General features: G+C 39.7%; 1 protein-coding gene across 1 annotated transcript in view; it reads right to left on the bottom strand.

The window, feature by feature from the left end:
* The window catches only part of LOC127000057 (serine/arginine repetitive matrix protein 2-like), an 89,498-nt gene that overhangs the window by 35,674 nt on the left and 39,734 nt on the right, over positions 1 to 14,090 (bottom strand). The window contains exons 3-4 of the mRNA XM_050863470.1: positions 13,837 to 13,924; positions 10 to 180 (exon numbers count right to left, since the gene is read on the bottom strand). Of these exons, the coding sequence (XP_050719427.1) occupies positions 10 to 180; positions 13,837 to 13,924 (259 nt within the window). The remainder of the gene's footprint in view (positions 1 to 9; positions 181 to 13,836; positions 13,925 to 14,090) is intronic.

Below are 14,090 nucleotides of genomic sequence, written 5' to 3'. Positions count from 1 at the left end.
TCAACCTACTTTCCAGGTGAAAGTCGAGAAAAGCTGCTTGCTTCATGACTGTTGGGGGACTGAGAGCGCTGCCGAAGAGATGACCGGCCATCAAGAGAATCTCGTCTCATGCCCCCTCTCGTCCCAACACTTGATCTGCGCCGTGATGAGGGGGAGGATGCAAGCTGACCCTCCTCACACCTGGGTGGTAAAAAAATTATAAGGATGTTCAAAACTGTACAACATTGAAATCACAGAGTATGTGTATAATCTTCATCAATAATAATAACTATAATATTAATAATATTAGTAATAATAATAATAATAATAATAATAATAATAATAATAATAATAATAATATTGATAATAATATGCAGTTTTAGTTTTGAGAAAAGGTTTTCCTGGGCAGTGTTTGTTTTTCATAGTTACTGCTTTCTTCAGAGCTTGTAAGTAGTAGCCTCAGAATATGAGATTATTGTACAGCTTCACTTATGGACAAAACTGAAAGTTTCTCTGACTCAAACTCACATTTATACATGGCACACAAACCATACAAAGAAACACTAGAGGCAAAACAAAAAGAAAATACATTCATCTGAACCCCCCCCCCCCCCCACACACACACACACACGCACACACATGACAAAAGCTGAACATTAGGTTGCTTAAATAATTACAAATAAAGTTATCATATACAGATTAATTTATATCTCATATTTTTCTTGCAAACTTTGTGGATGAGATGCATCTTACTTTGAAGCTTATTTAAGGTTCAGCTATACATGATGGATATGCACATTAATTTTCATCCCTTTTTTTTTAAATTAAATACTTTCATACACTTCTCAATAACAAAATTAAGCATAGGCATTTCTATTTCATTCAGATTAATTTTCAGTAAAACCATGTCATAAATTAATTTCTATATTACTATACTCAATATTTATATAGTATTTACATAAATCTCATGTTGAAATAACTAGAATGTTTTCAATGTAAGTGTATGAATTATAAGGCATATGTTACTCTCACTTATGGAATATGTATAATTTGTATTTATGTTATTGATACTTTTGGAGTATACTCAAATGACTTTTACTGATGTGCAACCATTGTAGATAAAAAAAAATACTAGAATTATACACTGCATTAGTTAGAATATTAAGATGAGTGTTTGCTGACTATTCTGGGATGATAATAAATATTACTGCTAAGTAATCTGATAGAGAAAATGTCAAATAAAGTGGAAGCAAAATCAAGCAAAATATAACAGAAATATACTCTATTTGTGTGCATGGGTTTGAGAGCATTCTATGTAGAACGGTCTCTGCTAAAGAGGTTTCCTTGATGATAAAACCCACATTGGTGTTATGTGAAAAGATCTGACAGGTAAAGTCTTTGTGATGTATAATTAATAGTTAGAGAATTTAATAAGTTCACATAAAATTATTACAAATAACTGGAATTTTTTTACTGCCTTAAACCTTAGCCTTTTGTAGGTTTCATTATCAACCAGAACATTAAATGTATAGCCATGTACAAAAAGTAATGAATCCACCACTCCACTTGCTATGAGGCCTAAGGGCGTGGAGAGAGGTGGAATGACCACAGTCAGTATCAACAAACGGATGTCTGCATTTCTATCCACTTTTTAAAACCAAAGTCACATTCCACAAATAGGTTTAAGCTAATCATTCTCAGAAAAAAAAGCAACACAACTACGTACAGATATTTTCATAAGTTCCAGCTCCACCAAAAAAGCAGACTGAATAACTTGCATTACAATCATGGCGCAACAAAATCCAGAAATGTGGTACATAATTCAAATACATCAAAACAGAGCAAAAGAAAAAAAATAATGCATTGGAATATAGTACTTGGGAATGGTGACATCTAACCTTTAAATCAGTCCTGTGGTACTTCTAATCAACTGTTTCAGTCTTCCAAGTGAAGATGTACTACATATACTTCAGTAATGCCAAATAAGTACTGGCTCTTTCTCCCAGTGTGGGTTATGAGCTGATGGTAAGAGTACATTGTTCACAAGTGTAATGTCCTTGGTAGATGTGTTCTGCCTTGGGTGTTGTGCTGAAGGGCTTCCTAGACACTACATACAAGAGGTCCCGATGCAGTAGCTCTCTCAAGAGTAGATAATGGTTGATTTCTTGAACCATGCATTGTAACTGACATAAGTTTTCAGACATAGGAGCTGCCAAGACAGCTTGTAGCTTCTTTCTCATCCCTTGGAAAATGGTACGTCATGGGGACTAAGTAAATACTCTGCAACATAAAATCTTGAAGGAAAAACTGTTGTTTGAAGTATGTCTTTAACAAACAGTTTTAAAACCTAGAATATGCATTTCCATACATAAACATTTCTGTACTAGTCACTATTTATGCTGAGTAGTCTATGATATTTTGTTCTGTAAGCAAATTACATCTAGATGAGTGTGGCTCCATGTAGTATATACTTAGATCTATTGAGTTCACCCTTGCGGATGACTAAAACAGCCAAAGTTTGGCAATAATCTTTGGAAAAGCACACATGTCATTTTCTCCTTGCAATCAAAAAGAGTTTCAGAAGTGAAGATTATCATGTTCAACTTTTTCCCATAAATATTTTTATTGTGTCATGGTTGGCACAAATGTAGTTGCCTGAGTCAGTAAACTCATTTCAGACTCTTTTCTGCTGCTTTATTAAGGATATATTCAATTAATTCACATAAAATACTGTTTTGTGTCCATGGTGACAGTTACCATCATTTGTCTTTTCAATCACATTTGTGACCATAGAGCTCAAAAGTTTGTGAATTATTGTCCTGAACTTTCTAAAACATTGGCTTCAATATCCTTACTTTCATTGTCTTGTAAAGTATCATTCATGAGACATTCATCACTCTTTCCTTCCTTTACTTGAGAGATAAAATCTATCACTAAAGGTTCTTGCATAAGCTCTTTTATCTTTTTACTTGAGTGTGTGTTTTCATGAGGCATCGAAGTATGTCTGGAGGGTTCAGTCAAGTTTTGAGAGATAAAGAGCTTCTGCATACAAGTTCCATTCTGCAATGAGATATCTGTGTTTTTCATGCTCATGTCATGACATATTTCTGCATATGTACCATCTCCAATTACTTCATCATCTTCAGTAGTTTCTGTCTGCTGTGAGTGATAAAAGTCTACATCACTTTTTAAAGCAATGTCAGGAAACACATCCCTATATATTGTAGACTTCTGAGTAAGTTTCCCAAAATTATTTAGAAGAATTTTTCCTTCTTCCCATTCACAGATTTCTTCCTCATTGAAGGCACTTGAAGCATGTTTCAGACTTTCATTGTTAAGTATTTTCTGTGCATCATGTTTTCCTCCTAAACTCTTTTTTGCAGTTTCACCATTTTTTTCTCTCCTGCCAAGAATCTGCAGAGCCTCTTCATCTAGCTGGCTCAATGAATTCTCTTTCTTCATAAGATTCTGAGCTGAATACTTTTGTTGAGCAGATTTAACTCTTTTGTTAACCTTTAAATCATTTTCTGTTGCAGGGTGGGAAGTTACAGCATCTGACTTACTTTGCACCACCTTTGGTATCCTACTTGCATGTGTCTTCCACCTGGCATCTATAATGCTCACTGGTATTTTACTTTGTGGTTTTGGTTCATCAGGAATTTGATCTTTAATATTTGTTCTCTCTGCTTCAGTCTTATTTAGTGTTGCTTTTGAAATATTCAGTGGGGATCTCAAGATAGTTCCTGAGGCTGTTTCTCTTTCCTTTGGATACATATCACATTTTCTAATGACATTGGTTTTGAAAGATATTTCATCTATTTTTTTTATAGGTATAAGCACTTTATTTACACGTGTAGTGGGTTGAACATGAGTTGTTTTGCTTTCCTGAGTAGTTGAGTGTGGCACTGGACTTATTACAGGTAATGAAGAAGATCTGCTTCTATCTAAGCTTGATTTAATTCTTAGTGGAAGCTTTGGTGATCCTTTGGGCGGGGCAGCTCGGGACTCCTTCTGAGATCTTGGTGTGGATGGTGATCCAGTGCCACACCTCATTGTTGCCTTAGAAGACATGTCCTGCTTATGATTCTCACTAACATTTTCAATTCTTGTCACCAGCTGTGGAGTGTTCTGCTTGGGTAAGACACATTCCTCACTGTTTGACTTTTCTTTCAAGGGTACAAAGGTTTGATTTTTCAACATGCACGCCTTTTTAGGGGATGAGAAAGACTTTTGTTCAGGGAGTCCCTGATTCAGTGAAATATCTACCATATTAATAGCTGGCACATTGCTGGTAGCAGCTGTGAAATCTCTTATTTTGTTTTTGGGTGATGTTGTCCTTCCTTGTTCACTGGGAGGTGGGGAGCCAGGCTTGACCCCTTTCTCCATGGCTTGCTGCATGGTCAGCCTATCTGTACTGGACTGTATTAGCACAACCTTTCCACCAGCTGATCTTTTTCTACACAGAAGGGGAAAAACATAGATAGTTTAGAATTAAGCATGAGCATAAGCAATAGAAAAAGGAATTCAGTAAGTGATCTCACTTCAATAATCAGCTTGTCTGATTTGTCACATAGCAAACCTGAGTATTCAGAAACAACTCTCCAAGATATTCTGATTTTTTCCCAGATACAGTTTTGTGTTTTGAATTAATTTGACCATCATTTTCTTGACAAGTTTTCGAGTTATGAGGAATTTTAAAACTAACGATCCCAACTACCTAATGCAGCCTAAGGGGTAGTCCCAAAATTAGTAAATAATTGCTGCTAAATCAATAACCTACTGCCACTCTATTAGTAATCTAATACCACTAAAACAATTTCGAGCAAATTACTAAACATATCCCACTAAATAGTAACTCTGCACCACAGGATACAGTAATTCAGGCAGCAATATAACATAAACACGATGGCAGTTTGAAAAACAGTGCTTTGACAGAGTCAGTAGTGCTTAGCAATTCATTTAGTGAAGTTGGGTTAATAATCTGGTGGGGTAATGTTACTGAATTAGTAGTGACAGGTTATTAATTTAGCAGCAATGTTACTAATCTAGCCATGACAGGTAATCTCTTAGGATACATTAGGTAGCTGGGGTTAGCTGGTACTTCTAAATATCTCAGTTTTCACACAACAGGTGTTATGTGTAGTTTTCATTTTTCATTACAAAATTCTGAAAACATGTTGAGTTGTACTTAAAATAGAAAAGTGAAGGGGGCCAAAATATATGTTGTACCTAATTAGTTATGTACTACTTATAAACCAACAAAATCCTAACTTAGCCTAACTGATAGTAACCTATTACCACTGAAATAGTGAGCTATCGCTGACATGATGTAGTGCCTAGATACGAATCCACCAGGCCAGGTTGGAATCCTGCTTTGGCTAGTTGGCACCCAGTCCACCCAGTTGTTCATCCTGCCTCTTGGACTGGTGGATAAATTGATAAATGGGTACTTTAAGCAATGTGGCAAGCCAGGTACAGGGGATAGCTCCTACTTTGCAGGTTTTTACTTTGCAAATCTTCTAGTTAGTGAGGTCTATTAAAATATTTTAACATATGTATTTTGAAGGATAATATTGTGTTCCAGGGTAATGGATTCTATGCACCACGGGCGCAAGATCCAATGAGATGGAAATGAGAATCGAGTTCGCACACAGATATATCATATGCCCCAAACTTTACCTTCAAGTGCCTTTCCTTTATGGATCCTATAGCCACTTAAATAGTAAATCCAGTAAAGAAGCACAATGGTGGACAAAAGCCAGTAGCTTTTGAGTTACCACAAGCAAAGCCATAGACTCCCTGTCCACAAGAGGTATCAAATTGTGCAGGGTGTTGCAGAACTTGATGTCTTGAGCAATACTCACAGTGCTGCAATCAACCAAAAGCTATTCTGTTCAACACAGTGCTGAAATCAACCCTACCTTTCCCTTCATTGTTCAAAGACTCAGGATGAAAATATTTTTGTGCAAGGAAATACTGTGGTGTAGTGGTTAGTGTGTTTAGCTTCAAATCTGTTCCTTTTGTTAAGTGCAAAAATCAGTAATGAAAATAAAGTTACGGGCATATGCTTTAGCTGTGTATCGCCAGTGCTCATCTCCGTTGCATTGACCCTTGAGCCTATGACGGGAAGAACCCATTATATATATATATATATATATATATATATATATATATATATATATATATATATATATATATATATATATATATATATATATATTTGTTCTGTATTTGCAAGTAAGAAAGCACGCTCGCCTGCTGGTCGGTGGAACCAGGAGGATCTATCAAACAGCTGTCAAAGGGGTGTCCGCCATATTGGTTGAGTCAGGTCGGGTGGCCTGCCTCACTCTGACCTTCCCAGTGGTTAATCCTCATGCCGCCTCTACCTATTCCTACCTCAATGCTGTGACCCCACTATAGTCGGTTCACCCGAGTCTGAAGTGTGCATTATCGTGCAACGGCAGCCTGTAGCCACACGGCGTGTCCGATTTTGTGGATACTGTATGCTAGCCTACGCATAGTAAACAGTCGTCACTCGTCAGTGTCAATAATATGCAGGCAGCAATAACAAATACCTCCTCCAACTTCACTTCTTCATCTTTCCCTCCTCTCCTTAGTCCTGATGGCAGCACTGCTGTCTCATCTATCTCTAAGGCTAAACTCTTCTCTCAAAGTTTCTCTAAAAACTCCACTCTGGACGATTCTGGGCATATTCCTCCTACTCATCCCTCTCTGACTCCTTTATGCCTGTTATCAAGATTCTTAAGAACGATGTTCTCTATGCCCTCTATGGCATCAATCCTCAGAAGGCTTCTGGACCTGGTGGGGTGCCTCCTAATCAAACTGTGCTGACACTCTGCCTGGTCAAACCCTTTTGCCTCTGACTGTCAACATCTACCTTTCCTTCCTGCTGGAAGTATGCCTTCATACAGCCTGTGCCTAAGAAGGGTGACCGTTCCAATCCCTCAAACTACCGTCCTATAGCTTTACTTTCTTGTCTATCTAAAGCTTTTGAATCAATCCTTAACCGGATGATTCAAAAGCACCTTTCCACTTCTGACCTTCTATCTGATTGCCAGTATGGGTTCCGCAAGGGGCGTTCTACTGGTGAGCTCCTTGCCTTCCTAACTGACTCTTGGTCATCCTCTCTTAGCCATTGCGATGAAACCTTTGCTATTGCGCTGGACATATCAAAAGCCTTTGATAGGGTCTGGCACAAATCTTTGCTTTCCAAACTACCCTCCTACGGTTTCTATCCTTCTCTCTGTACCTTTATCTCAAGTTTCCTTTCTGACTGTTCTATTTCTGCTGTGGTAGATGGTCACTGTTCTACCCCTACACCTATTAACCCTTTCACGCGTTAGGCGTATTTGCTGCTGGTGCTAAACGCTCGCTGCGAGCTCCACCCACATTCAAATCTCCTGCGTATGAGAGTGTTCCAACACTAATTCTCACAACACAGGATTGCCAATTGAGTGGGTTCTTCACTAAATTTGGTGGAAAGTCATATCAGCCCAGCGCGGCAAATGTACGGACAAGTAACTGGTGGATGTTCTTGCCCAATATAGCGTCATTCTTGCATAGCTTCACCTATCACCCGACTGATTCTTTGACCAAATAGTTGTAAATATTGAAGTTGGCAATACTTCCTTGCCAGAGTCTGAAGGAGAGATGTCCGCAGTTACATCAATATGGCTGATCATCCCGCACACACCGACGTAAGTGTTAACATTCAACACTCGATCCCTGAACGTGCATGTATGTTCGCAAGAGAGGCATACATAACCGACTCCTATAGATCTGGACCTCCTATTTCCAGTGGTGTTTTTGGCTTTTAGCTATGATGAATAGTTTTTTAGATACAGAGGTTAAAAGAGACCCCCCATTGGGCTGCCCGACTGCGCCTGAGAGGATAGTCGCGTCCGCGCCGCGAGCAAGGAAAGGGTTAACCCTTTCCATCCGTGACACAGACGTCAGCGTCACAGTATGGAAAGGGTCAAGAGGAAATGGAAGAGGAGTAATCCTCTTCTAAACCTCTCAATCCTCCTCTAAGTTCCTCTTCCATTTCCTCTAAAGAGGTTTAGAAGAGGATTAAGAGGAAATGGAAGAGGATTAAGAGGTTTAGAAGAGGACTAACCCTTTCCATACGGTGACGCCGTCGGATGCTTGTTGGATGTCGGTGTCGCCGGAGTGAAGGGGTTAATAGTGGTGTTCCACAGGGTTCTGTCCTATCTTCCACTCTCTTTCTGTTGTTCATTGATGATCTTTCCAAAACGAACAGTCCTATCCATTCTTACGCCGATGACTCTACTCTGCATTACTAAACTTCTTTTAATAGAAGACCCACCCTACAGGAACTAAATGATTCCAGGCTGGAGGCAGCAGAACGCTTAGCTTCAGACCTTACTATTATTTTCGATTGGGGCAAGAAGAACTTGGTGTCCTTCAACGCCTCAAAAACACAGTTTCTCCACCTATCCATTCGACACAATCTTCCAAACAACATCCCCTAATCTTTGACAACACTCAGCTATCACCATCTTCAACACTAAACATCCTCGGTCTATCCTTAACTCAAAATCTCAACTGGAAACTTCATATCTCTTCTCTTACTAAATCAGCTTCCTCAAGGTTGGGCGTTCTGTACCGTCTCCGCCAGTTTTACTCCCCCACACAGCTGCTATCCATTTACAGGGGCCTTGTCTGCCCTCGTATGGAGTATGCATCTCACGTGTGGGGGGGCTCCACTCACACAGCTCTTTTGGACAGAGTGGAGTCTAAGGCTCTTCGTCTCATCAGCTCTCCTCCTCTTACTGATAGTCTCCTACCTCTAGAATTTCACCGCCATGTTGCCTCTTTCTATGTTCTATCGATATTTTCATGCTGACTGCTCTTCTGAACTTGCTAACTGCATGCATCCCCCTGTCCCGCGGCCTCGCCACACACGACTTTCTACTCAAGCTCATCCGTTTACTGTCCAAATCCTTTATGCAAGAGTTAATCAGCATCTTCACTCTTTCATCTCTCACACTGGTAAACTCTGGAACAATCTTCCTTCATCTGTATTTCCCCCTGCCTACGGCTTGAACTCTTTCAAAAGAAGGGTATCAGGACACCTCTCCTCCCGAAACTGACCTATTTTTCGACCAATCCTCTAACTCTTTTTAGGAGCAGTGAGTAGCGGGCTTTTTTTTCACATTTTGTTTCCTTTTTTTATGCCCTTGAACTGACTCTTCTGCTGTAAAAAAATAAAGATAAAATTATAGTCGATTATGAGTTAAAAATATTAGTAATGTTGCAAATATCTGTTTTGTTAATTTAAAAGATCGCTGATTATGCTAATTAAACAGCCTTGGAGTTGTCCACCACTGAGAAAAATTAACAAGCTTTACATTAATATAACAGCTATTTACTATTTACATTACTAATATTTTTTTAACTCATAATTGACTATAATTGATGGTATTCGTTATTGCTGCCTGCATATTATTGACACTGATGACTGTTTACTGAGCGTAGGCTAGCACACAGTATCCACGAAATTGGACACGCCGTGTGGCTGCAGGTTGCCGTTGCGCGATAATGCACACTTCAGACTTGGGTGAACCGACTATAGTTTAGTTGTATATATGTTATTATAATATTATAACACCATGTTTGATATTTTGAGGTCTTGCCGACCCAAGGAAAAACGATTGGTGACCCCACTTGGGGTTGCAACCCCAGGGTTGGGAAAGGGGGATCTGAAAGTCTAAATTGGCAACTTTGAGCAACCTCCTCCTCCTCTCAATTTAACCCCTCCCAAAAAATGCTGTAGGCCATAAGTGATTACTCATCAGCATGGCTCCTATCATCTCATTAGCAGTCTCAAGCAACCTGCATGGACTACCCAGCTCTTCATAAACTCTGAGAAAGAAGACACAACACAGAGATATGCAAGTCCTCATCAACAGACTGGCTTTGGAGGTGACTGATGTCGTAGCTGGTCTGTTGGCAACCACCTCCTTAAGAGATTCTCTCCTACCCACCATGCACATCTCTCAGGTGGTGAGAAATATAAGAAGACACATCCGCCCGCAGCATCAGGCCCCCCACTTAGTACCAGCACTGCCAGTATTAAACCTTCAGAGTCAGTGAATTCCTTAACACAGGCAATGCCTTTCAAAGTCCTTTAAAGTTTAAAGCTTTCCTGAAGAAGTCAGGCCAGCTCAGTATGATTTAGCCACTATTTCAGAGGCACATCACCAACCAAGTTTCCTGCAAGCTGCACCTTTGGGATTCATCGTGGTTCCATGGCCTTTGTCAGACAATGGGGAAGTAACAGCAGGAGGGCTCAAGTCCCACCAGCTGCTACAAGTCAACAATTTTCAGTTATCGCTGAGAGGCCTGATGACCGATATCAACCCGGACTCAAGCAAAACACTCTCAAGAAGATCAAGTGGAGCTCTGCAGGGAACAACATGAGCTAAGCAAGAATGGTGTCAATAATTACTTGCCTGTGCCACTCATGAGCTGGGACCAACCAGCAGGCCCTGTCATGAAAGCCCACCAGGGCTATGGGCCGAAAAACAAAAAATCAATTCACTGAATAAGTCAACGCCGCATAGCTATTTGCTGAAAAACAAGTGTATAGCCTATATACCCTTATGGGTAGGCGGTGGCCGAACTGGTAGCGTGCTGGGCCCACATTCACCGCGTGATGGACGACGCGGGTTCGAATCCCCACGCTACCACTTGGATTTTTCAGTCACCGTCGAGTGGCTTAAAACTACCCACATGCTGTCCTGAAGACCACCCATCAACCCGGACTCTAGAGGAAGCCGTCCAAGCGAATCAAGAACGAGTTCCGGGGGGGCAGCATGAGCCAATGCAAGATGGCACCACTATAAACACTCGCCTGCGCCAGAACGGGCTGGGCCGACCATCAGGCCCCACCTGGAAGAAGCCTTGGGCCGACCATCAGGCCCCACCTGGAAGAAGCCTTGGGCCGACCATCAGGCCCCACCGGGAAGATGCCTACCGGCGCAATAGGCAACAATATATATATATATATATATATATATATATATATATATATATATATATATATATATATATATATATATATTAATCACTGGCCTATGAGAAAACCATCATTAAAAGAAAGGTTCAGTACTACAGGCTGGATGGGGTATTTTGCATCACAAACTAAACCTTTTGGTTTTTTTTTGTGTGCCTTTTTCTGTCCCTTTATCCAAGGGTGTTGGTTCTGTTTCCAAAAAAGATTTATCATCATAGATGCCATCCCTACACAGTGTTGTTTTCTCACAATACTTGGAGGAGATCCTAGATGGTGCCTTTTGAAACTATACATCCAAATTTTCCTAAAGAACCCCATCAATCATTCATTCATTTCATCGACGCCTGCTCCTAGGAGCTCCCACCAGGGGATGGCCACGGCAGAAGAGTTTCCAACTTTATTTATCCAGACACTCCCTCCTTGCCTGCTCAAAGTTTCTCAAAGATCTTTCCCCCCTCTCCCTAACGTACTCTTGCACCCTATCTCTCCATTTCACCGGAGGTCGTCCTCTAGCATTCCCTCCCTCCATCTCACTCACATACACCCTTCTGGTCATCTTACTCTCCTCCATTTGCTCCATGTGGCCAAACCACTTTAAAGTCTGTTGCTTCACTTCCAGCACTCCACACTTCTTCCCTTCACCCCCGACACATTCCAAAACGCTCGTACACACTTTCATTACTCATTCCATCCATTCTACTCACACCACAAGCACTCCTCAAATAACTCATTTTCAATGCCTGCTTCGACCTCTGACTTTCATTCCAGGCCCACATTTCACTTGGATATGTGAGAGTTGGTACTATTATTGTATTTCTCAAATCCTTCTTTACCTCCATGCTCACACTTCTGCCATTCATGATTCGTCCCAAAGACCCTACCACCCTTCTTCCTTGCAATGCCCTTTCTCTTATCTCTCCCTCCATACCACCATGCTTACACATAACTGATCCAAGGTACTTAAACTCATTGACCTCCTCCCTTTCTTCACCATTCAAAATTATTTTGCATTTTTTTTCACATTCAATTCCCCATATTCTGTATAGTATAGTCTTCTAAAGAAGTAGCGACCAGCATGGGGGCAGGGCACACGATTTATACAACGCCAAGGCCGTTTGCCATTTAAACACCAAGGTGTGTTTGATTTATATATACGTATATTTTTTGTGGCAACTATGACATGCAAATGTTACTCATCTTATGCTTTTGCATATTAAAATATTAAAATAATCAGAGCAGATTGTATGTTTTCCAAAGCTTGATTTTCAGTTCTTTAAAAAATATTGTTTATTTGAAAGTAACATTTTGTAGGCCTATTCCTATGCTTCAGACTGAAATTACCAATTTTATTAAAAAAACATGGTAGCCTTTATAATTTTGAAGATTGGTCATAACTAAAACTATTTCCTCAGAATTTTTTTCAAAACACAAAACTATACCTGAAAATGTTGTGGGGAAAAAATCATTATTTTCCAGATCTTGTCCACACTTTTGTGTTAACCAGGCCCCTAAAAGCCCCATTTTATTAGAAAATAACATCAAGTTCTTTTTGGAAGTCTTTATTTGTGTATTGTCTTTTTATTACTGTTTGCATCCCTACAGCCAGAGGTGGGGGCGGTACTGAAAAATCAGTAGTGCGGTACTTTTTCCGGAATAGTACAGTTGGGGTAGTGCAGTACCATTTTTTTCTTTCACAGTGCGCTACACAGTGTGCGGTACTGGCGTGGTAGCGGTAGTCAAAATAAAAAAAATACTTCAGTGCCTATCTTGGCTATCTAAACAAAGGAAACATGCTTAAAATAGTACAATTGCCTTAATTTACAATAGATTTTCCCAAAATAAAAGCAATAATAAATCAAACAGCTACAAATGCATTTTTAGATTCAATTTATTTAATATTTATCATATTTCATATATAAAACAAAAATATTCTCCAGTTTCCTCAGACATCAGCACTCCTCCTCCTCCTCTTCCTCCTTATTGACCCCTTCCTGCCAGTCCATGGCATACTCCTTGTAACCGAGGAGCTTCATGTTTCCACGCAGGAACACAAGCTGCTCAGTTTTTGTTGGTCAGGGTGGACCTCTGAGTTATTCGCTTTTGGTATTGAGGATATGTTATCAACTTATCAGACATGTCTAATGATGATTCAGTAACTAATAAAAACTAGGCTATGTAAATCCGAGAGAGTACCGTCATTTAATAAGCACCAACGGGAGGCAACACCAACATATATAAGTTGGTTTAAAAAAAAAAATCACTATGGTAAACCACTTTCAGCATGTTTTTTCATTATCTTACAATTGCTAAGGATTTTTTAAACTCATAAGAAAAAAAAAACAGCTGGCACCACGGACGGGTCCGGGGTTGAAATGACCGGCAGTGTGCGGGTTAAAGAAGACTCGCAGTGTAGTAGTTTAGTCTGTCTATTTAGTATTTAATTTTGAACAATAACTGAAAAGTTAGAATGATTGAATCACTGATTCAGTCAGAATCTGATGACTGATACTGATTGACTGATTGAGTCCGATTCACTGAAAAAAAAAAAAAAAAGTTATGTGAGCATGCCGCGCTGCAAATGTCGTCTTCAATAGTTTTCAAAGTGCAGCAAAAAGTACCACAGGAATTTTTAGTGCGGTCTGTGGTACTTTTTTTGTGATGTGGTACTACCGCACTAAGTACCGCACTTGCCCACCTCTGCCTACAGCTTCATTATCTTACGGGAAGCACAACACCTAGCTTTTATCTTTGCAATAATAGCAAGCATACTGTCATGCTGATGTCAGTCAGAACCTCACCTCTCATAAGTCACATTCATCAGCTGCCGCTCCAGACCACTGTTCGATGTTTTGAAGCCAACTCGTGACCCAGCAACGGTCCGATGACCTAGGGTGATAAATGGCATAGATAACAACAGGAGCAACAGCAACAATAGTCATAACAACAATAATAATAACAATAATATTAAAAACAATAATATTAACAATAATAACAATAATATTAAGAATAATAAAATAATAAAATCATAATAATCATAAAGATGATGATAATA

The sequence above is a fragment of the Eriocheir sinensis genome, chromosome 17 (assembly GCF_024679095.1).
Source record: "Eriocheir sinensis breed Jianghai 21 chromosome 17, ASM2467909v1, whole genome shotgun sequence".
In the NCBI taxonomy this organism is placed as follows: domain Eukaryota; kingdom Metazoa; phylum Arthropoda; class Malacostraca; order Decapoda; family Varunidae; genus Eriocheir; species Eriocheir sinensis.
This window is presented reverse-complemented; position numbering and strand designations above follow the sequence as displayed.